Here is a 21,947-nt window from a genome sequence, read left to right as displayed (position 1 = left end):
ATCATGATGCGCGGCGGGCAGACACAGGGGAGTGAGGACGGGAAAGGAGCTGCAGAGAGACAGGCTGCCCAGCACAGAGAGGGCCAGCACGAGGGACTCCGGGAAACAAAGCCTGGAGGCTCAGGGGCAAGAGGGGCCGCCAGGAGGCCTCCTCCATGACTAGGGCAATGTCAGGGACGCCAGGTTGTTCACCACGACTGCCCCCTGTCACTACTTCAGACCATGGGCCTACCTGGATCTGCTGGTGTCCCGGGGAACCAAGAAAAGCAAACAGTCCAACACAGGGCTCCAGGAGGTGAGAGGGGCCACCCAAGCCACTTGGCTGGTTAAGGAGTGCCCCATGTGGTTAGGCAAACATTGCCTCATGCTGCCCCCCCACACTACACAGTGTGGGGGGCCGCTGGGGGAGACAGAAAGGGCTTTAAACCGACCCAGTGGAGTATAAACATTAGTGCATGGCAGGCATGCATGAGCACCGCAGGGCTCAGACCTCTCGTGCTGGTGGGCTACAATCTGCTTAGAGAGTGAGAGACCACTGAGAGAAAGAAGGGCGGGGCTGAGGCCGGCCAGCAACAGGGGGGCAGGGCACTCTGAGCAGAGGACCCCGGGGGAAACCTCCTACCTGCTGCTGGTTCCACTTGAGGTCGGGGATGAGGACAAAACCGTCAGAGGGATCTGGGTTCTCAAACACAATCCGGTCGGCCTCCGCCTTCTTGTCGAGAATGTTGTACACCCACTGGAAGGAGAAGGAGGGAGAGAGATCCAGTTACCACCCCTTGGGGAGACTCCCCAGCCTGGGCTAGGGCAGCTCCCTGGCTCCTTTAGGAGGGTCAGCCACTGACCTCAGGGGATCTACACTCAGGCGGTCCTGTCCCCCAGGATCTGCTCTCATGGGTCCAGAAGAGACCTGCCCTCCTACCACCGCTGACACTCGGTCATTAGCCATCTGCACAAGGCCCCTGCCATGCAGACAGAACTGGTCCTTCAGGCTCTCCGGGTCAGCAGTGCGCATGCCGCAGCCTCACAGGCCTGGTCTGCATCTACCCTCCACTGCCCACACGACCAGGAGCCGCCCACCTGGCCCACAGTACGCAGGACCACAGTGCATTGCCAGACTGGGAGATCCCTCTGCAGAGGAAGCTGGCTCTGTGTCAGACGGGGGAAGGTGGAGGTTCTAAGGTAATGTGTGCAGTTTTCCTGCCCCACCCCAGGGATTCTCAGAGTGGTTGGATAAGCACCTCTGCCCACCTGGAGCCACAGCAGCGTCAGCTGACATGGCCCCTGCGTGACAAAGCAGACCTGAAGGCCACCTTGTCAACAAGACTTCTGGCCCGTCCACAGTGCTCCGGGAGCCCTTCCTGGGCACTGCGTAGGTGTCACAGCTATCACTACAGCGAAGCTCCGGATGGCCTTCCTATAGCAGCCTCCTGCAGGGAGGCTAAGCTAAGGCCCCTATTTCCTAGGGCTCAAGCCCACAGACCTCACACCTCAGCACTTCTCCACTTCCCCCCAGTTCTGAGAATTCTTTGCAGAGGAAACTTCCTTCTAGGTCAGTGAACTTGGTGCCAGGAATCCTGAGAGAACCTTGCTGGAAAGCCACACAGGGGACCAGGGCTGGGCTCACACCGCTGCCCATCCGCCTCCCAGATCACAGCAGGGGCGCGGGCAGCCACCAGGGCACTGACACCATCAGAGCTGGAGGGCCCCTCTGCCTACTCCCAGGAGAGTGGCGCAGGCAGTGCTGCAAAGGCTGGGGCCAGGGGCTGGTTTAGTCTGCATGCCTCCTCTCAGGAGTCCGCAGCCTCAGCTCTCCTCAGCTCTTGGGCAGCACGGCCAAGGTCAAGTGCAGCTCTCTGAGATGAAGAGTTTGGGAACAGAGGGTACCTGCCTGGGAATAGCTGGGCCACCTAGCCCGCCAGTTAAGACCCACAGACAAGTCACATGTGGCCTACCCACTGCAAAGAAGAAAGGGTCACACGCCCCAAGAGCCTGGCTGCCTCAACTGGGGGAGGTCTGGAGGAGGAAGGGGACCCAAGCTTTTCCCTTTGGGATACTGATTTTTAAGCTGGTAATTAAAAAACAAGACTCAGAAACTTTGACCTCCCTCCTTTCCTGCCTAAGAGATGCAGAGAGCAAAACCTATTCCCAGAAGGAAGTCTTAGGACGTCTGCCTGAGCAGCTTTACTGGAATTGAGAACAGCGGTGGGGGCCACAAGCCCGACTGGGGGAGGAAGAGAAGATGAGAGCAAAGGAGGCGGCACTGACCGAAGGGCAAGGCTGAGGCTGGTGCCAGAGTGGGGCGGCCAGTGGCCCCAGGCAGGTGGGGAGTGGCCAGCGCAGTCCCACTATGTGCCAGGCTCTGCTCTAAGGCCTCATGGGGATTGTCCTCACAGCAATCCGGGGAATTTGGGGCTGTGAGCGCCCCATTTTGTAGCCAAGGGAAAAGCAGGGGCAAGGCAGCCCATGCAGTTCTAAGCCAGAGTGTGGTTTCAGAGCCCACGCTCCAGGCCACGGGGGCAAGGCCCCTGGGAGAGCAGGAGGGACCGAGATGCACATGGAGTCTCGGCCAGAAGCCCAGTGAGAAAGGCAGGAGAAGCAGGCAAAGGACTCTCACAGAACCTAGGGGGTTACGTAATGCGAGTGAACCCCCCGAAAGCATGGCTGGGAGACTCGGCCCCCGATGACGACGGGCCTGTGAGTGGGCCCTGATGGCTTCTGGAAGGCACCCTGCAGGGCCTCCTAGCAGTGACACTGGCACCCACCCCAGACCTCCCTCTCTGCCCGGGACGTTGTGCTCCTCCTTCACGCTCCCGCTTCTCTGCCCATCCACCCACTGGGCCCTCTCCGCTGGCCACCCTTTACCCGACCGCCCCTCCACGTGTCTCAGCTCTGCACTGCCCTGTCCTGCTTCCCAAACTGTCACCTGGGTGTGCTCAATGGCAACTACCATTCTGGCGCCTTTTCTGTGCTGGAAGCAGCAGTGGGAATGTGACACATGACACCTCTCTCAGTCTCCCCTGGGACCATAGCCACCTTTGCCAGGCGAGGAAACGGCTTCGGGAGGGAAGGACAGTGTCACACCGCTCTGAAGCGCAGAGCGAGAACCCAACCTGGCTGACACCGAAGCCCCAGCTCAGTGACAACCGGCATTTCCAGCCCAATGATCTCTCCTGCTCCGAATCCAGGCGTCCCACTGCGTTTTTTACCGGGCATTTTTATTAGAAGTTACAAGCACCAAGTTTGAGGAGCCAAAGAAGGTAGTCAGCTAAAAGCCCAGGAGCCAGATCACCTGGTTTCCAACTGCCATCTCTGAAGGGCCATTGTGAACGTTTTTTGAGGTGATGCCCATAAAGTGCTTAGAACAGTTCCTGGTACCTCGTGGGGACTCATTACGTCCCAAACTGAACTCCCTGTCTTCCACATAAATGCTTTCTGCCGTCCCCATCCCCGTCCAGGTTAACAACCCCACTATCTGTCCACTCACCGTGCAGGCTAGACCTGGAGCCATCCCTGGCACTTCCCCCCGCCCCGCCACTGCCTGGCTCCTAAACCCCGCCTCTGAACTCACAGCCTCCGCCTCATCCAGACCGTCCAGACCAGACCGAGAGGAGCTCAGAGCCCTTCTGCTCCCTCTCTCACCACACTCAGCCCAGGGTCTGACTCCGAGCACATGACGCGTAGGACTGAACTGCTCAGGGGACCCTCACTGGCTGTGGCAATCGTTCTCAGACCTGATGACCAGCTACAACAGATATTTTTAAAATTCAGACTCCCCAGCTCCACTCCCTGAACATCTGATTCAGCGGATATGGACTAGGTTCTGTATTTTGAAAAATCTCACCAGGCAACCCCAACCATCAGCAAGGTGTATGAGGCCCTGAACAGCGCACATGCCTCCTCCTGGCCTCTGCTGGCCTTGGGCTCCCCAGCCCTCTGTGCCTCTGCACTTGGCCTTCCTTCTGCCTGGAAAGCCCTGTCTGCCTCGTCTACCCGGTAAACTCCTATTTGTCCCCTGCAGCTGGAGGATCCCCTCCGCTGCAAGGCCATCCCCCTGTCTGAGCAGATCACTCCCCCTCTGTGTCGCCACACCTTCCATATAAACCACCAGAGTGCTGGTTGCACTGTGTTTCAGCTGTCAGCCTCACACCTGTCTTCTTAGAAGGGACCAGTGTTTACCTTGGGGACCCACCCGAGCCTAGCCCAGGGCCTGCACATAGTACATGCTCAATAAATACGATGACTGTTGCCAGTTAAGCTGAGTGCCTGTAAACTTGCCAGGAACAGTCAAGAAGGAATACACAGAACATGCTCGTGGCAAACAGAAGCAGGCAGAGTAGTCGAACTTTGTCGTATGATTTTCTAGAAGGATCTGAATCATGGCAGAAGTACATAAATGACTCACACTGCCTATATTAAGGGCTTCCTCTCTTGAATCTCACAGATGTGCAACTGGTACACAGAACATATATTCCAGGAGATCCCTCCAGGACCCTGACAGCAGAAGCTATCTAGGAAGATGGGGACACACCTCTTTTCCACTCAGAGGACAGAGCAAGTGCTGGGACTTAAAAAAAAAAATCCAGCCAGCGTGAGTCAGAGGAACCTATGCAAATACAGCCAGACAGGGAAAGGGGGCTGTGGGTGCACAGCGCCTCCCACCCAGCCTGCCAACCCCCCTGTGCTTCCTCCTCCCGAGTACATGCAGCCCACAAGGCGCCTGCACCCAGGACACCCGCCTTCTCTTGGGTCTGGGGGAAATGGCTGGGAGTTCCCCGCAACAGAATGCCTCCCATCACTGCAACCTGAGTCTTGGGGAGAGTGGATGAGAAATGTTCAAGAACGAGGGTGAGTGAGAAAGCCATGGAGACGGCGAGAGCCAGTGAGCGAGCAAAAACAACTCAGCCGTCACAGTTAACGCTGACATTCTCACGGGGCCAGTTCTAGGCAGAGGCACTGGCTGGCACTGGGCCCAGGCCAAGGAGTAATCGGGTCTTGCTAGCTAAAATGGCCTTGAATCTGGCCCAGTCGCTGAGGACACTGAGGAGACGCTGCCAACCCCCAAATACAGCCCCTGGGAGACAAAGTCTGCACAAAGTCCCCAGAGACAATCAGGTCCTGCCCTCTATGGAGTGAACGCAAGGGAGAACTAGCGAAGGGTAGTTTTTCACTCTGAGCCTCAGCATTTGGAGCCTGGGGTGCTAAGTCTGGAGGGGCGGGCCTGATCAGGCATCCGTTGCCTATTCAGACACCTGGCAAAGGCACACCCCGCCCCCTCCCAGACTGTGTCGTGACTACTGCTTGAGCAGACAGATTCTCCAATGCATTGGGTCACTTTGAGGTCCTCAGGGAACCTCAGGTGCATGCCCGAGACTGGGGTCAATTCCTGTATGAATGACTGTCCTCTGTGGAACAGTGACCACCCCACCGCAGGGCTATTTATGCGACTTCCCTGCCGATTTCTGCCCATAGCGCTTGTGAGGCTGCATCCCACGGGGTCGCAGATGCATTCATTCTGTACTGTCTGACTCCTGCACAAGGAGGTAAGCCCCATGCAGGCAGGGACTCCGCCGCAGCCCCACAGCCTGGCTGGGGGACAGTGACGGCTCCTGGTAGGGCCTCGACTGATGCCTGTGAGGGACACACTAGCCACTGGGACAGCACTGTGGGTCTGCCCGCTCTGGGCCAGTCACCTGGATGCTGAGGCTTTGGGACTCCAGGTGAGGGAAGGTGACGTTCTTGTAATCGCTCCCCGTCTCTCGAACCAGGTGGAGGTCCTGGCGCAGGTACTTCTGCAGGTGCTTCTCTGTGGCCGGGTACACCACGGTGGTCTTCACGTCTGCAACGACACACCGGGGAGCGCAGAGTGAGGCCCACTCCCTGCACAGCCCGGCCACACTGGGTCCCCACCAGGGAAAGGGGACAACCTCTGCCCCGCCGCTGACTCCCTGGCAAAGGCAGTCAAAGGCTGAAGCTCTTGTCGTGTCACCCACGATCCCTCCCACAGGTGCCTGGGCCACTGAATTCAAAAGCTGGGCCACACTCTGAACCTGGAAAACTCATCACCCTACCCTTCGTGCTTCCCCCTTTATTTGCTAGGCACAGAAATAAAGTTTCTGACTTTTCTCACATACCAAATCTCTAGGTTTCTAGACCCACAGCTAAAAATCTGGTTCAAAGCCAAGCAGCCCCTCCATGCCAAGCAGTGCGGGATGCACAGCAAATGGTTAAAGGCACGAGCTCTGGAGCTGACTGAGTTCAAGTCCCGCCTCTCCAGCTCCTTCCTAAGGGCCCGGATGTCAGTCCAATCATCTGCCTTCCCATGCCCCTGAGTTCCCATCTGTCACCTGAGGATAATAGCTTCTATGTCATAGGATTGGGAGGATTAAGCCAGTTAATACCTGTGAAGCACTTAGAACAATCTCTGACAGATAGCAAATATTTACTATGCAAAAGCCGGCTATTCTCAACCCACAGTTTCTCAGCCTCGACACCACCAACACTTGGGCCTACTGACCTCTTTGTGGGGGCCACCCTGTGCACCACGGGACGCGCAGCAGCACTGCAGGCTCCGGCCGAGGTGCTGGTAAAAGCCCGCCCCACGTGTGGCTACCGAAACGCCCGCAGACATTGCCCAACATCCCTGGGGGATAAAACTGCCGGTGCTTGAGAATCACTGTCTCCGCTACCAGGGAACTGGGCAGTGTTCCTAAACAGACTGCAGGGTGGGGCCCTGGTCCAATACACCTGGTGAAGCCCTTTTCTCTAATAACATCTGCTACATCTGTTATCATTACTCTTATGTTTATACAAAGGTAGGAAAAAGTAGGTTTATTCTTGCATTATTTACTTACTAATTAGTGCATTATTTATTTGTAGCATTTGTCTTTTTCCGTAAGAACAATGGTAAAGCTACTTTTGCCCACCCCTGTGTACGGCACATCAACAAAGATATGAAGGGCAGGAAAGGAAACGGTGTTTAAAATCAGCTGGGATGTTTCTCAAAGGACCCCCGCCTCCCCTGCGCCATGCCCCCGACTCCCTGACTCTAGATGTAGACGTGTCCGTCCAGAGAAACGGGAGAAACCTGGCGGCGCATCTCACACTCCGGCAGGCTCTCATCTTTGCTCACATCCCTCCAGACCAACGGAGAACCACCCTTCCATACGTTCACTTTTGGTCTGAGGACTCGAGGCGGGGACTTCAATCCCATTTCACAGGAGGGTGAAAAGTGCTGACAGCAATTTGAGACGTATCTGACATCAGTCACACTGCAAGGCACGGCAGACAAGCTGGAACCCAGTCCGTGCTCTTTCGACACCAGCCCAGGGGAGATGTCCTCAGGGGCTATACCCAGCACATGACTTCCGTGGGGATCAGAGGCCCCTGTTCCGTCAGCTGCGGAGGCCAGGTTGGTGCGAAGATGTGGGACCTGAGCTGACACGTGGCTCTCCTCTCACTCACTGGCTGTGCCACCTGGCTCTTGGAGCCTCACTTCCTCATCTGTTAAAGGGTGGCTGTAAAATCTGCCCCACAGAGCTGTAGTTAGCATTAAACAGCACCGGCCATCTGGACTGCTGGACATGCTAAGTAAGTGTCACCCTACTTCCTGGGAAGCTCTGTGCTGGACCCTGACAGGGAGGCAGCGGCATCAGGTGTCCCCTGCTTCCCACTCACCCCCACCACTGTCTGACAGCCCAGAGCCACAGGCCAGAGGTCAAGCACAACAAGATCTCAAGAGGCAGGAGACAGCCTGAAATGGGACAAAAGGCACTGTAGAGGCCCTGGCAGTGGCCTCTAGGGGAGTCCCGTGCTGTCTGCAGTGCAGCTTGGTGGAGAAAACGGAGGTTCTGGCAGCAATCGGCCTGGGTTCAAATCCTAACTCTGCACTCAGCAGCTCTGTAGCCCTGGGCTGTTGTGAGAAGGAGATGGGAAGCATTTGGAAAGTTCCCCCCCACCCCCAAAAGGAAAGTGCTCCCCCAATGCCAGCTCTCAGTCCCAGCCTGGCCGGTGTTCCAGTTTCCTGGGCTGGGCGGAGGGGAGAAAAACTGTGAACAATGATGCTCCCTCGCATTGGGGAGATGGGCGGGACGAAGGCAGAGCTCATGCTGGAGAACAGCCTAGCCCTCTTGGCAGTGGACACAGGGCCTGTGCTCACAGTCTGGGGTTCCCTGGCCGCTCCAGATCAGAATGCTGCTGGGCCCCCACGCATGCCCCTGTCTGCCAAGGCTTGTCAAAAGACCACCCCAGCCACCCAGGGTGCCGAGGAAGCAGGCACCTCACGGGCCAGCCCCCTCCTGCCTTCCCCTCAGTGGGAGGGGACAAATGAAAAGATGTTTCCAGCTGCTCACTTCCTGCGGTCCTCCCTTTCCTGGAGGCAGAAACCTCGCCCTTGCCGCTGTGCTCTCAGCCCTTCGTGCCAGGCCCTCGTGGGGGCCAGCCTCCAGCAGACCACCGCCACCACAGGAAGCAGGGATTCCCACATGCTGGGGTCAGGGGTGGGGCTGGCTGAGTTCCTCGCTCTGCTGAGGGGCTGATCCCCTCGCACCTGGACTGTCTACAAGGGGTGTTCAACCTTTTGACATCTCTGGGCCATGCTGGAAGAAGAAGAGTTATCTTGGGCCACACATTAAATACATAAATACTAACAAAAACTGATGAGCAAAAAAAAAAAAGTTTTAAGTAAATTTACGATTTTGTGTTGGGCTGTGTTCATCACCATCCTGGACTGCATGTGGCCCTCGGGCCACAGGTGGGACACCCCTGGCTGGCCCCCTATCGCAGTCAACACAGGCCTGCGTTACGGTGTCCGGACCTCTCCCCAAACTCACTTACCACCGTTCTCCCCCTCGGCATTCTGCTCCGAACAAACCGACCTGCCTACACTCCCACTAAGTCACCCGAGCACGTGCCCACTCCTAGGCCTTGTGCCAGCGGTCCCCCTGCTGGGCAGGCCTCCTGCCGTGGTCCTGGCTGCTGCCTTGCATCAGTCAGGTCTCTGCCCAGAGGCCAGCTCCCCACAGTCCTTGGGCGGCCCTGGCTACAGAGGCGCCCTCCCCCTTCCCTCGCCACACCTACCAAGAGAGTGGTCCCCCCACTCTAAGGGATCGTCTGGTCCCCCCCATTACCATGTACCTTCCAAGATGATGAACATTTTATTTTATCCAACTTTTTAATTTTTTTTAAAGAAATGTCTATTTTTTTTAATCTTTTAAAAGAGATTTCTATTTATTTATTTATTTATTTTAGAGAGAGGGGAAGGGAAAGAGAAAGGGAGAGAAACATCAATGTGTGGTTGCCCCTCACATGCCCCCATCCGGGGACCTGGCCTGCAACCCAGACATGTACCCTGACTGGGAATCGAACCGGCAACCCTTCGGTTCACAGGCCGATGCTCAATCCACTGAGCCACACCAGCTGGGACTAAATTTTTTAAATCATTTGAGCCCAGCACCTGGAACAGCACTTGGCCTACAGTAAGCACTTAACAAACACTGAACAAACGAGGAAATGAATCTGGCCTTTCAGATCTTAAACCCAAGGAAAGCATCTCTGTCCCAAATGGGATAAAACCTGTCTGATAATAATCGATGCAGCTTCTCAAAGGCAACCAAAAGCAAACTCCAGTGTCTGTCTAAATGCCAATTGTGGCGTCGACCTGCAACTGAACCTCACAAGGAGCTTGGGCAAGAGCCAATGATGCCCAATAAATGTCAAACCACTGGGTGGAAACACATTGAGGACAGAATGCCCACACGCAGTCTCAAGTATCTCCCCACAGATCACTTACTAAATACAAAGGGGAAACAGCAAGGGATCAGAGCTCACTTCACTTCTGACGGGAACACCGACACCACGTGCCTCATGACGTATGTACCTGGTGTTCTGGCCAAAACTAACAACCTGAATCTAATCACGAGGAAATATCAGCAAAGCCGAATCCAGGGACGTCCTACAAACAAGCAGCTCTACAACTCTTCACATGTGTCCGAGCAAGGAGAGACGGCGCCGGGCTGGGGGGAGCTCCAGATGAAAGGGTGCTAGAGACCGCCCTGGGCCTTGGCTGGGGCAGCAGGGCTCTGCTTCTCAGAAGGCACTGAAACAATTGGTAAAATTTAATAATGGTGTCTACATTATGCACTGTTTGTACAGAAATGTCCTGAATGGGTCATTCCACTCTGGTTCCCAGGAGACACTCACTGAAATGCCTAGCAATGGAAGGCGATGTTGTCTGTCACTCACTCTTCAATAAGCAGTAATGGTGCAAAATTATTATTGTACGAGCATGTGAAGTGACAGAAAGCAAATGCGGTGAAATGTTAACAGAAGGCGAGGAGAGCATGGTGCTGGCATGAAAACAGACATGCAGATCAGTGGGGCAGAACAGAGAGCCCAGAAATGGGCCCGCGCCTGGGCGGCCACCTAACATTTGACAAAGGCGGGAAGAACATACAATGAGATAAAGATAGTCTGTTCAATAAGCTGTATTGGAAAAGCCAGATACACGCGGGAAAATGATGAAACTAGACCACCTTCTTATACCGCACAAAAACAAACAAAAAGTGGATTAAAGGCCTAAATGTAAGACTTGAACCCATGACACTCTGTGAAGAAAACACAGGCAGCACAATCTCAGACGTTTCTCTTCACAACGTGTTTCCTGATGTATCTCCTTGGGCAAGGGACAAAAGAAAAAATAAACAAATGGACTACATCAAACTAAAATGTTTTTGCACAGCAAAGGGAACCATCAACAAAACGAAAAGACAACTCACTGAATAGAACATATTTGGCAATGATATAGCTGATAAGGGGTTAATATCCAAAATTTTATACAGAACTCATACAACTCAACAGCAAATAAACAAACAACCCAATTTAAAAATAGGCAAAGGGCCTGAATAGACACTTTTCCAAAGAAGACATACAGATGTCCAAAAGACACATAAAAAGATGTTCGAAGTTGCTAATCATCTGAGAGATGCAAATTAAAACCACAACGAGATACCACCTCACACCTGCCAGAATGGCTTCCATAAATAAAACAACAAACAAGTGCTGGCGACGATGTGGCGAGAAGGGGATGCAGCCTGGTGCAGCTGCTGTGGAAAGCAGTACAGAGAGGGTCCTCAAACCTTCAAAATAGAACTGCCTCATGACTCAGCGATTCCACTTCTGGGAATTATCCAAAGAAACCCAAAATACTAATTCAAAAGAATATGTGCACCCTCATGTTCACTGCAGCGTTGTTTACAACAGCCAGGATAAGGACGCAGCCCAAGCGGCCCTCGACAGACCGTTAGACAAAGAAGACGTAGTGTGTGTGCACAATGGGATGCTGCTCGGCCATGAGGAAGCATGAAATCTTGCTGCCCACACCAGCGCGGATGGACCTAGAGGGTGTGTGCTAAGTGAAATATCAGTAAGTCAGAGAAAGACAAATACCATGAGTTTGCTTATGCGTGGAATCTGAAGAATAATATAAACAAAACAGAAACAGAGTCGAAGATACAGAGAACAGACTGATGGTTGCCAGAGGGGAGGGAGGTTAGGGGCTGGGTGAAAAAGATGAAGGATCAAGAAGTACTAATTGGCAGTTACAAAACAGTCATGGGGTGTTAAGTACAGTGTAGGTAATAGAGCCAATAACATTGTAATAACTATATATGCTGCCAGATGGGCACTGGAAACATGGGGGAGGGGACAACACTTTGTAAAGTATGTGACTGTTACCCACTAGGCTGTACCCCTGAAGCTAACACAAAATAGTGTTGAACGTACACTGTAATTTAAAAAATCATTAAATAAATAAATCACTGTAATAAAAAATACATAAAACAAATTTTTAAACAAACAACCCAATGAAAACCCAAAAGGTGAATTTTTTTTATTAGGGAGTTCTTTGTACTATTCTTACAACTTTTCTGTAGGGTTCAAAATTTTTTTTTCAAAATAGAGTTAATAAAAAAGGTACCAGCACCCTCTGGCCCCTCCACGTTCCCTGTAACAGAGGAGCTAGACACTCGGTTCTCAGTCCCACGGGGAGGGGACCACCTCATTCACGCCTCACTATCGACATGAGGCAGCTAGGATGTCCTTGTTTCACTGTGGTGACCTCCGTCCCATGGCTCCGTCTAGCTCAGGGCTGGGGTCCAGCCAAGGCACCACGGTGCCAGCCCCGAAGGTCAGCAAGTAAGGCCTGACCCCCTCCCCTGTGCCCTCTCCGCCAATCCCTGGTTAGCAAGCTGGCTTCGGGGAGCCGTCTGCCCAGGGCGAGCAGTCCCTGGCACCTCCCTACCCAGAAACTTCTCCCTGTGGCTAGAGAAGCAACATCCGTCTCCCTCCACCCTCCTGCTGGCTGACATTCTTTAAAAACAGCTTGGAACCATCTCAAACTCCTCCAGAAACCATCCCTCAAAAATGTTCACAATACAGTGGTCCCCTTTCTTCTTGGGGCATATACTTCCAAACCCCCAGTGGGTGCCTGCAACCATGGATAGCAGTGAACCATACATATGCTATGTTGTTTCCCTATTATGTATTTGCCTCGGATAAAGCTTAATTTATGAATTAGGCACAGTAGGAGATTAACGACTAGAAGAACAATTATTATAAATGGTAATAATGATAGACCACAGCAGTGTGGTCAGTCTCTCATAATCTCTCATTATACTGTCTGTAGCATGGATTCACTGCGCAAAGGGAAATCCGCATACGGGGTGAGACAGAGCCAGAGGGCATTCGAGTTCGTCCCATCACAGAACTGCGTGCAATTTAAAACTTACGTAGTACTTATTTCTGGAGTTTCCCATTTAATGTTTGACTGTGGGTAACCAAAGCAATGAAAAGAGAAAACGCAGGTAATGGGAAAGTCAGTCCTATTCAGAGGACTCCCTGACGCTCCCTACCTGTCCTGCATTTTCAAATTTTGCTTTCATTTTTCATTCAAGGTGCGTTCGCACATAGGTTAGAGTCAAATGAAGCTTGTTTTCAAGTCTGCTGTTCCTCTCTGTGCACCACTTCCAACCCCTCTACCTATTTCTTTGATTGTGTACATACAGAGCTCTAAATTACAAATATTTTTTATATCTTGTCCTTTCTTGACATCTCAATTTTACTTATTAACCTCCCATTATAGAAGATAAGAATTTAGTTATTTTTTTTACACCAGCTCTCCACCCAAAGCGAACACGCACGCTCACAGACACACCCAGTCTCTCTCTAACCTCCACGCCGGCAACGCCACCACCGCTGCACCGGCCACCACTGCACCACAACTCGGGGCGGGGCGGGACTCGGCGTTGGCACCGTTAATGACAACGTAAATGCTGTTCACTACTGAGTAGTGTTCTATGATGACTGTTCCTGCTCAGCACCATTTCTGGTGTATGTAGTTATTTCTCTTTGTTTGCCTAAGTTTACTTTTCTATAAACTTATCACTAATTCATTACCACATCTACATCCCTGGTTATTTACCTTCCTTTTTAAAATTTTTAATTTATTGATTTTTGGAGAGAAGGGAAGGAAGGGAGAAAGAGAGGGAGAGAAACATCGATGTGTGAGAGCAACAACCATCGGTTGCTTCCCAAATGACCCCAACCGAGGCCCTAGGCCCCAGCCGTGGCCACAACCCAGACACGTGCCCCAACCGGGAATCAAACTGGCGACCCCTTGGTTCACAGGCTGGCACTCAATTCATTGAGCCACACCAGCCGGGGCTACTTATCTCCTCTTGATGTTAAAACTCATTAGGCACACGAGCAATGTGCCTCCTTGGCTTCTGGCCTGCTCCAGCAGGTGCCTGTGCCGAGCAGTGCCCTGCGAGCTCATGCACTCTCATCCTGGGGACGCCCCCCCCCATCTCTCTTGTACTGGTTTCCTGCACCTACCCTCTTCCTCTTCACATTTATGCCCTAGTTTTGCTAGAACACTGGTTCTCAGACTTCAGTGTGCTAGTCTGAGGAGGGGCCCGAGAACCTGCATTTCTAACATGTTCCCTCCCAAGTGCAGTTGTTGCCGCCAATCAGGGGGCCAAACACCAAGAACCATGGCACAAAAGCACAAACTCAAGTTGCTTCCAGAGACTCGGAGTGAGGGGGACTCATTTGGAGACTTGAACATCTGAGAATGTTTTCACGGTCACACTGAATGAAGAGTCTGCCTGAAGAATAGTGGGTCAGGGGCAGTGAGGCTCAAATTCTGAAAGCACTGCTCTGTGACTTTCTAGATGGCAAAGCTGCTATTGAGAAGTCTGAGGTCATTCTGACCCCCAGCCCTGCACAGTGACTTTTTCTTTCTTGCTGTTCTCAAGTGCTGATGGATCTTGGCAGTAGGGCAGTTTTTCATCCACTGAGCTGGGTAATTATTGTGCCCTTTCAACCTCAAAAATCATGTTCTTCTATCCTGAGAAACTGTCCTATTTCTTTGGTCATTTTCTTCCCTACTTTCTCCTCCCCGTTTTTATGGAACACCTACTTGGATGTTTAAAGTCTTTGGTCCCTCTTTCGGTTTTCTGTTCTCTCCCCCTTTCCATCTTTATGTCTTCTTGCTCTAGTTTGAAGGAAGTCTTCTTCAACTTCATCGACCTTCCTATTGAAATGTTCATTTCTGCTATATTTTTAATTCTAAGAGTTTTTAAAAAATTCCTTCTTGATAGTATCTTTGTCTTATGCAGTCAATATATCAGAATTCTCTGATGTTAACGACAGTTTCTGAAAATTTCTCCTCCCTGAAGTCTGTTTCCTCCATGTTCCTTTCTTTCCCTTCTTTCCCTTATCCTTTTCCAGTGGAGGCTTTACTGAAAGCCTGGCTGTCCTCGCCCGTTTGCTCACGCTGAAGAGTAGGGCGCCAAAGAGCTGATGGGCAGCCCTGTGAACACAGGTGAGTTCACCTGGAGCTTCACTTTGGGATGATCAGGCTATTGCTTTGCATGACAGAACCTCCGAGAACATACGTCTTTTCTCTTGGGCTGTCAGATGCACCACAGACCACTCTTCTGGTTTCACACAGGGAGGCACAGCAGCCTGGCTGACTGCATTCCAAGTGACGAGGAAGAGAAGCAGCTGGGGAGAGGCGGGCATGGGGTCATCTCAACATCCAATTTCTAATTTTTAAAAATTTCATTGACTTTAGAGAGAGAGAGAGGGAGGAAGGGGGAGGGACAGAAATATCAATTTGTTGTTCCACTTATTCACGCCTTGATTGGTTGCTTTGTGAATGTGTCCTGACCGGGTATCGAACCCTTAACCTTGACATATCGGGATGCTCTAACCAACTGAGCTACCCAGCGAGGGCCTCAACATTCAATATCTCAACTTCCACTTAACCCCCTGACACTTCAGGACCACGATTCCACCTCAAATGCACCTAGGACCTCTGGACCCTCTGCTCTAACCTGTCCAGAGCCTGATGTCCAGGAGGAGCAGTTCCCAGCTCTGCAGAGTGGCAGGGAGCTCAGTGACTGCTGCCCAGATCTGCCCTTTGCCAGCTCAGGTCTCGGCCTCTCAGAGCTGCTAGCTCAGTTACTCCTCCCCACTTTGCTTTCTAGGTTTGTCTCCTCTCTCTCCCTCTAGTATTTATGGATTAATTTTTTAAGGTAATTCCTTTAATGTCATTTTTAGTGAGGGTTTTAAAGGAAACAGTGGATGCTTGAACTGTGCCTTGTAACCGGAAGCCCATACTCCGTCCTCCTGTTTTTCTCATGATGCTTTATATTTCCTCCTGTTTACAGCCACTTGACCTATTTGTTAGTCATGGTCCACCTTCTCCAGCTGAATGTGAGCAAGCTGAGAGCAGAGACTTTGTTTTGTCCAGTGTGTGCGGCGCCTGAAACAGCTCTCGACACACGAGACCCTCAAAAAACAGTCTACAGAACGGAGTATACACAGTGCCACTTTATTTTTAAGAGTGTATGCCTGCCCAACTGCACACACGTAAGCACCTAGAAAAAACCCAGAAAATTGGGACACATTCCAAGATGTTGAGAGTTCTCTCTGGGCAGTGGAATTGGGGTTATGTGCTATAATTTTAATTAGTTTTGGGGGTGCTACTTATTATATTTCCTAAAACAAATATGTATCACTTAAGTAACAAACATATTATAAATAGAACAAGAAGCAGCCACCCCTTAAAACTGAGCTGCAGAGAGATGAAGTAATTTGCCCAAGGTCACAGCGGGAGAGCTAAGACTGGAACCCAAGCAGGCCGACTCCTCCATGCAATTGTTTTCCTGATGCCACAGGGCCATCTTCCTTCAGGCCTTTTCCTAGGACACCTACGTTGCAGCCATGTTCTCCAAAAAGCAGCCTTCTCAGATTCGAGAAACATGATGAGTCGCAACCCGTCTTAGAGACACACAAACCACTGTCAGCAAAACCAAAGGGTGTGATGAGGTGCCAGAGTAGCTGGGGCCGCAGACTGGAAGGTGGGGGAGGACATCGGAGCGTGCAGATTCCAACAGCAGCAATGCCCCAGTGCTCACTGCCAGGCCTCCTGGGAAGTGCTGGGACGGGGAGGCCCACTCTATCTGCAATAGAGGGCTGAGGAGTGGCGTCACCAGGGTACACTGGCACCAGGAGCTGGGCTGGAACAGGCTCTGGGGGGAGCACAGAGGGACTAAAGGTGGCTCTGCTCATGACAGGGAACAATGGCTGTTTAGGCTGCCGTGTGTGGTCCCAAGCCTCAGCCCCCACCAAATATGACAGTGTTGGGTGATGAGAAAGCAGGCCTGGGGCCTTGTGGTGGTGTGGTGGCCTCTGTGGGGCTGGGGCTGCAGCTCTTGATCTACAGGGATGTTTTGGCAGTGTGAATGCCCACACAATGCATCCGGATGAACAGCTGCCTTGCACACACAGGTTCCTTTCTCTGCAGCTCAACTGAGCAGGCTGGTATGCCCCTGCTAGGGCAGCTCTGTCCTGCCCATCAACACCCTTAGGGTCTCCCAAAAGGCCTTCTCCAATCAATAGAACCACCCCTTGCCCCCACTCAGACATGAAAGCACAACTGCTTTCAGAGGTGGGAGGCAGGGCTATGTAGGGAAAAGAGCAGCTGCCTCTCTCACTCTCTGCCAAAACTGGCTTAGCCAAATCCCCAGGAAAATGCTGCTGCACATGAAACATGAAAATGCAAACCACAGACAGTCTGCTCTCCTTCCCATACACATGTTCAAACAAGACTGCTTTCCAGCCCTCGCTGATGGCTTCCACATGATGAGGTCATTTCCATGGCTCCGTCTGTGGCTTTTGCTCTCCACTATGACGAGCCAGTTTCAACTTATTTGACCCAGATGTGCAGGCCCAGGAAAGCAGGGCAGAAGCAACAGCAAACACAATGTGAGCGTGAAGCCCACCCCTACCTCCCCTCCACAAGAGCCAAGCAGAGCCCCCAGGTGACAGGCTGGGTGGCCCGGGCTGGCAAAGCACCCCATCAAAAAACTCCTTTGGAGGGCTGCAAGGGAGTGGCTGCTGGGGGTCTCCAGGGACTGCCTGTCCTTCCCCACTTTGGGACTCTCCCCTGGCTAGGCGACACTCTTTGCCCTGGCGTCCGCTGACCAGAAAACAGGCCAGAGGCTGGAGAGGAGGTGGCACTGCTCCAGTGGAAGGCTGGGGAGGAGTGCTCCGTGCCCACCCCTGTGTCGCAGCCCCCCACCCGGGGGGGGGGGGGGGGAAGAGTGCTTGGTGAAGTCAAGGCCCGAGGAGAAGGGGGCTGAGGGGTGTGGTCAGGATCCTGCTGGAAGCTTCAACCACTCACTGCAAACCTCAAGCCGCTAATTCCCGGTCTCAAGGAAAGCACAGAGATGCTCTCAGAGCCGGAGAAGAGGATTGTGCTGGTTCTAGCAAGACCCTGGGTGAGACGGGCTCCTTTCCCCCACTCTCCTCAGTTCCGAGTCCCAGGAGTGAGAACAAGGGGTGTGACAGGGCCTGACAACCCGCGGGTGCATCTGGTGACTCCGTATGCAGCCCCGGAGATGGCTGGGGTGGGAGTAAGGGGTGGCCTTCGGTTGCTCCATGCAGGAGACTGTCCTTCAGGAACAGGAAATGCTCCTGCAGGGAGCCTAGGGGGCTTCCTGCACTCCGCAGGTCCCACTTTAACAGAAGGCTCAGAGGCTGGTATCTAATGATATAATGGAGCTGCTGACTACAAGAACCCCACTTCCCCACATGCAGGAAGAAATTATTCCAGGCTTGAACAGACCAGACTTCAAGAGCTGTTGGAGCGAACACTCAAGAATTCCACACATGGCCTCTCCCAACTTCCCATGTAAAGGAATCTCCTTCATTCACTCTGAGAGGCGCACGCGCACCAGTCTTGGTGCAACGTCAGTGGAAACGGCCATAACATGTGTGCAGTGGGGAGGGGGCACAGCACACATCCCCCATGGGGTGCAGCCCCGGACTGCCGGAATTCTAGGTCCTTGCTCCCTGTGAATATGGCTCCGGAGCGGACACCACCACCGGGCTGCCGCAGGCTGGCCGCCACAGCAGGGGCCAAGTGATGAAATGGAACCGGCTATCCTGCGGGTAATCTGCCTTTGCCCACTGGTCCTGAGTAAGTGACTTTTCCGCTGACTCGAGCCTTAAGACCGCCACAGAGTCTTGGGACCTTGCCCCATCTCTGTGTGTGGGAGGCAGGGAGGAAGGGAACTCTAGTCTGGAGTGGTGGCACAATGCAGTAACTCAGGATTTTTTACTTCTAAATTAGTCTCTGAATGCAGTGGCGTCTCCTGGCCTCGTGGAAGCCATGAGTCTAAATGGGGAACCGAACAGGGGGCCTCTGTTGCAGGTGGCAAGGAGGCGACAACACTCAAGGCCTCTGAGCTGAGTGGGCAGCACAAGGAAGGTGGGGGCCAATCAGGGAGCCAGAGAAAGGCGGAACCCAGATTCTAGCTGAGAATCTCACTCAGTTGGGCTGTGCAACTTCTGCTTGTTCTCATCCCGCTGTCCTTCCAAGCCTGGAGGGAGCCTGGACTCCTGGCATCAGGAGCTCTGACGTGCCCGGGGGAAAGAAGACAGAAACCTGCCATCTTTAGGTGGCATCAACTGGTGAAACCAAAGCTGTCAAGTGAGACCCCTGTGAGCTCACTCGCCTTCTCCCTGTCCCAGGAATAAAGCCCAGCTGATGCCAGATGCCTGCTCTACGGCTCCGTCAACACTGCTGCCCTCACCGGGCACACCTCCTCCACTGCCCGCCTTCCCATCACCCAGTCCAGCCCACCACAGGAGGCCACCTTGTGTCCAGGAGTGGGACCAGTCACCTCCTCACTCTTGACCCACCAGCCCCAGTGTGCGCCCCCCAGCGGCCAAGTGCTTTACATTAGCATGGCACACCTGTGTCCCCGAGGGTGGGTGCCTATCATCAGACTCGGGCATCCACGAGTCTTGGGCATATGAACTACTTGTCGATCAACTGATAGGCCCTGAATGATGAGGGTCATCCGGGCTGTGAAGTAAGGAAGCTGCCAGGGGCCCTAATCCAGACCAATCTTTCAATCTGCTTTTTTGTTCGTTTGGTGAGGAGGGTAACATCCTTAAAATTATTTATCCAAGTGTCACATGAATATATTCTGAAATAACTCCAGCTGTCTTCATTGAGGTAAACACATGATAGCTGGGTGTTCATTATTCCAGTCTTTTCTTAAATGAGTTTGTATAAGTATGAATGTATGTATATAAAAGCCTTTTTTTTTTTTTTTGGCACAAGTGGGATAATCCTTTCTGGGTCTCCTGTGACCTCAGAGCTCTCCCATGAGTCCACACAAATCTCCTGCCTGCTGTGTGACAGTGGTGGAACAGCCCACCCTATGCGTGCTCCGTGCCTTGTTAACCGGCCCCACCCCCTGCTGCCAACAGGGGTCACCGAGATTGTTTCTTCTTTCCCTCTCACAAATGGCGCTGCAATGAATGTTCTTGGCCTCTTTGTGCAGCTGTGTGAGCAACTGTCTCAGTCAGATACGCAGAAGTAGAAATGCTTCCACGTATCTGAGGGACACAAGTTTTACGCCCTTGAAGCTCTGGCCATGTCTGATGTACACCCCGCCCACTGCGCATGAGCTCCTGGGAGAAACTGAGGTGTCTGTCTGTCTCAGCTCACCAATACCAGCCATATCTGTGCGTGCCCTCGTAGGAGCAGCTTCTCCGTGGTCTAAGCCACCTATACCTAGAGACCCCACACAGCACAGCTCCATACACACAGAAGGCTGCCAATTCACTCCTGCTTAATGGTGGCACTCAGACAATTTTCAGACCCCAGTGCAAGAGCAGTAATGAAATACAAAAGGCAACCAACCCACAACAGGGAAGGGATGAGAATGGGGAGGCAGCAGAGAATGAGAAGCCGCAATGCACTTCGAGAAGTCAGGAAGTGGAAGACAGCATGTGAACGGAGGTGGCGACCCTGAAGGAAGCTGCAGCCCGGGGCATGTGAGGGGCTGCGTCGAGGTGCTTTCCAGCCAGGGGAACCAGGCAGAGGCTCTGGGCTCTAAATAAGCAAGTAGAGAGGGCAGGAAGGGAAGAGCTAGTTCACTGGACTTATCAGACTGGTTCTTCTAAATAAAAATGAGCAAATATTCACCAGACACTCAAGAAAACCAGCAGCCTGAACAAGAATGACCAAAATAAACAACTAAAACCAGAGCCCAAAGGAAATGAGATCACATAAGGGTCAGGAGATAATTTTTAAAACAATTCTAATCAGTGTGTTGGAGAAAGTAAACCCAAATTGGCCCCTGCAAAGCGAGAGCAAGATGCTATGAAAAGGTAATAATCAACAAACCAGAGGGAAGAAAATTAAAACTATAATTGCCAAATTAAAACCTTCACTACAGGGCCTAGGAGACAGAGTTAGGACAACCCACCAGACTCTAGGAAGAGAAGACACAGATGGAAAAAGTGGGAACAGAGGCACACAGCATCAGCCTAGGAAGTCTAACAACTAACAGGGTCTCCAGTAGAAGAAAATAAAGGAGATTATCAAAGAAAACAGAAAAAATGTAGAGTGGAAGAATGACAAAGACTTTAAATCGAAAGGGTCCAAAAGTACCCAGCAAAATGAAAAAAAAAATTCCAACCTACACACCTTACAAAATTTCAGTACACCCATAAGAATATACTGTAATTTCTAGAAAAGGACACTAACAAAACAATAAAACCAAAAATGAAAACCAAGGTAACTATAAAGAAACGAGAATCAAATTGGCATCAGATATCTTATTAGCCATAATGAATGCCTGGAGTCAGCAAATCATTGTCTTTAATGTTTTAAAGGAAAATAAAATTTAAATTTTGTATTTAGTCAAGCCATCAATCAGAAGTGAGGGCAAAATAAAGGATTTAAAGTTTACCTCTCATGCATTCTTTCTGAAGAAGTGCTTTCATATGCACTTCAGCTAAAGGAGAGAGGAAGACGAGAAGGAGACTCTGAGCCCAGAGCTCTGCGGCTCTCGCCCCCAGGCGGCTCTCACCTGGGGGCAGCTCTCACCTGGGAGCGTTGTGCAGTTGTGCAGGCGTGCAGGCAGGCAGGCGGGCAGGCAGGCAGGCTCGGGGGAGGGGAGGCCTGGAGCATCTGCCAGGCGACAGCATTCTGGAAACGTTTCCAGGAAGGAAGTGGATATCACGCAATGAATTACCCAACTAAGTGTTAGCTGGATAATTTCAAAAACATAGTAAAGGCACAAAATTCTTTTAACCACAATTTTCTGAAAAAAGGCAACTAAAAACAGTGAAAAAGTAAAAGCAGGTAAAGTAGTGACTCCTGTATGAAAAACTAAACAGCAGCAGGATTTGGAGGGACTGCAGGGATTCGAGTAGAGAGAATCCATGTGACCTCAGTGCCCGACCTCCCCAAGTGGCACAGGTCCCAAAGGACCCAGGGCCCTCACACTCTGCCTGAGGGTGCAGTGCACACTGGTGGGGCCATGCCTATGTGAGCACTGCTCATTGCTGCCAACCTGGAC

The 21,947-nt window shown here is 52.1% G+C and overlaps 1 protein-coding gene across 2 annotated transcripts in view; it reads right to left on the bottom strand.

The window, feature by feature from the left end:
- DCPS (decapping enzyme, scavenger) overlaps nucleotides 1-21,947 on the bottom strand; it is a 39,289-nt gene that overhangs the window by 5,868 nt on the left and 11,474 nt on the right. The window contains exons 3-4 of one of the 2 annotated variants that reach the window (XM_028528085.2): nucleotides 5,691-5,836; nucleotides 623-736 (exon numbers count right to left, since the gene is read on the bottom strand). In XM_028528085.2, the coding sequence (XP_028383886.1) occupies nucleotides 623-736; nucleotides 5,691-5,836 (260 nt within the window). The remainder of the gene's footprint in view (nucleotides 1-622; nucleotides 737-5,690; nucleotides 5,837-21,947) is intronic. The other variant, XM_036014313.1, reaches the window with a different exon arrangement.

The sequence above is a fragment of the Phyllostomus discolor genome, chromosome 13 (assembly GCF_004126475.2).
Source record: "Phyllostomus discolor isolate MPI-MPIP mPhyDis1 chromosome 13, mPhyDis1.pri.v3, whole genome shotgun sequence".
Classification (NCBI taxonomy): Eukaryota; Metazoa; Chordata; class Mammalia; order Chiroptera; family Phyllostomidae; genus Phyllostomus; species Phyllostomus discolor.
This window is presented reverse-complemented; position numbering and strand designations above follow the sequence as displayed.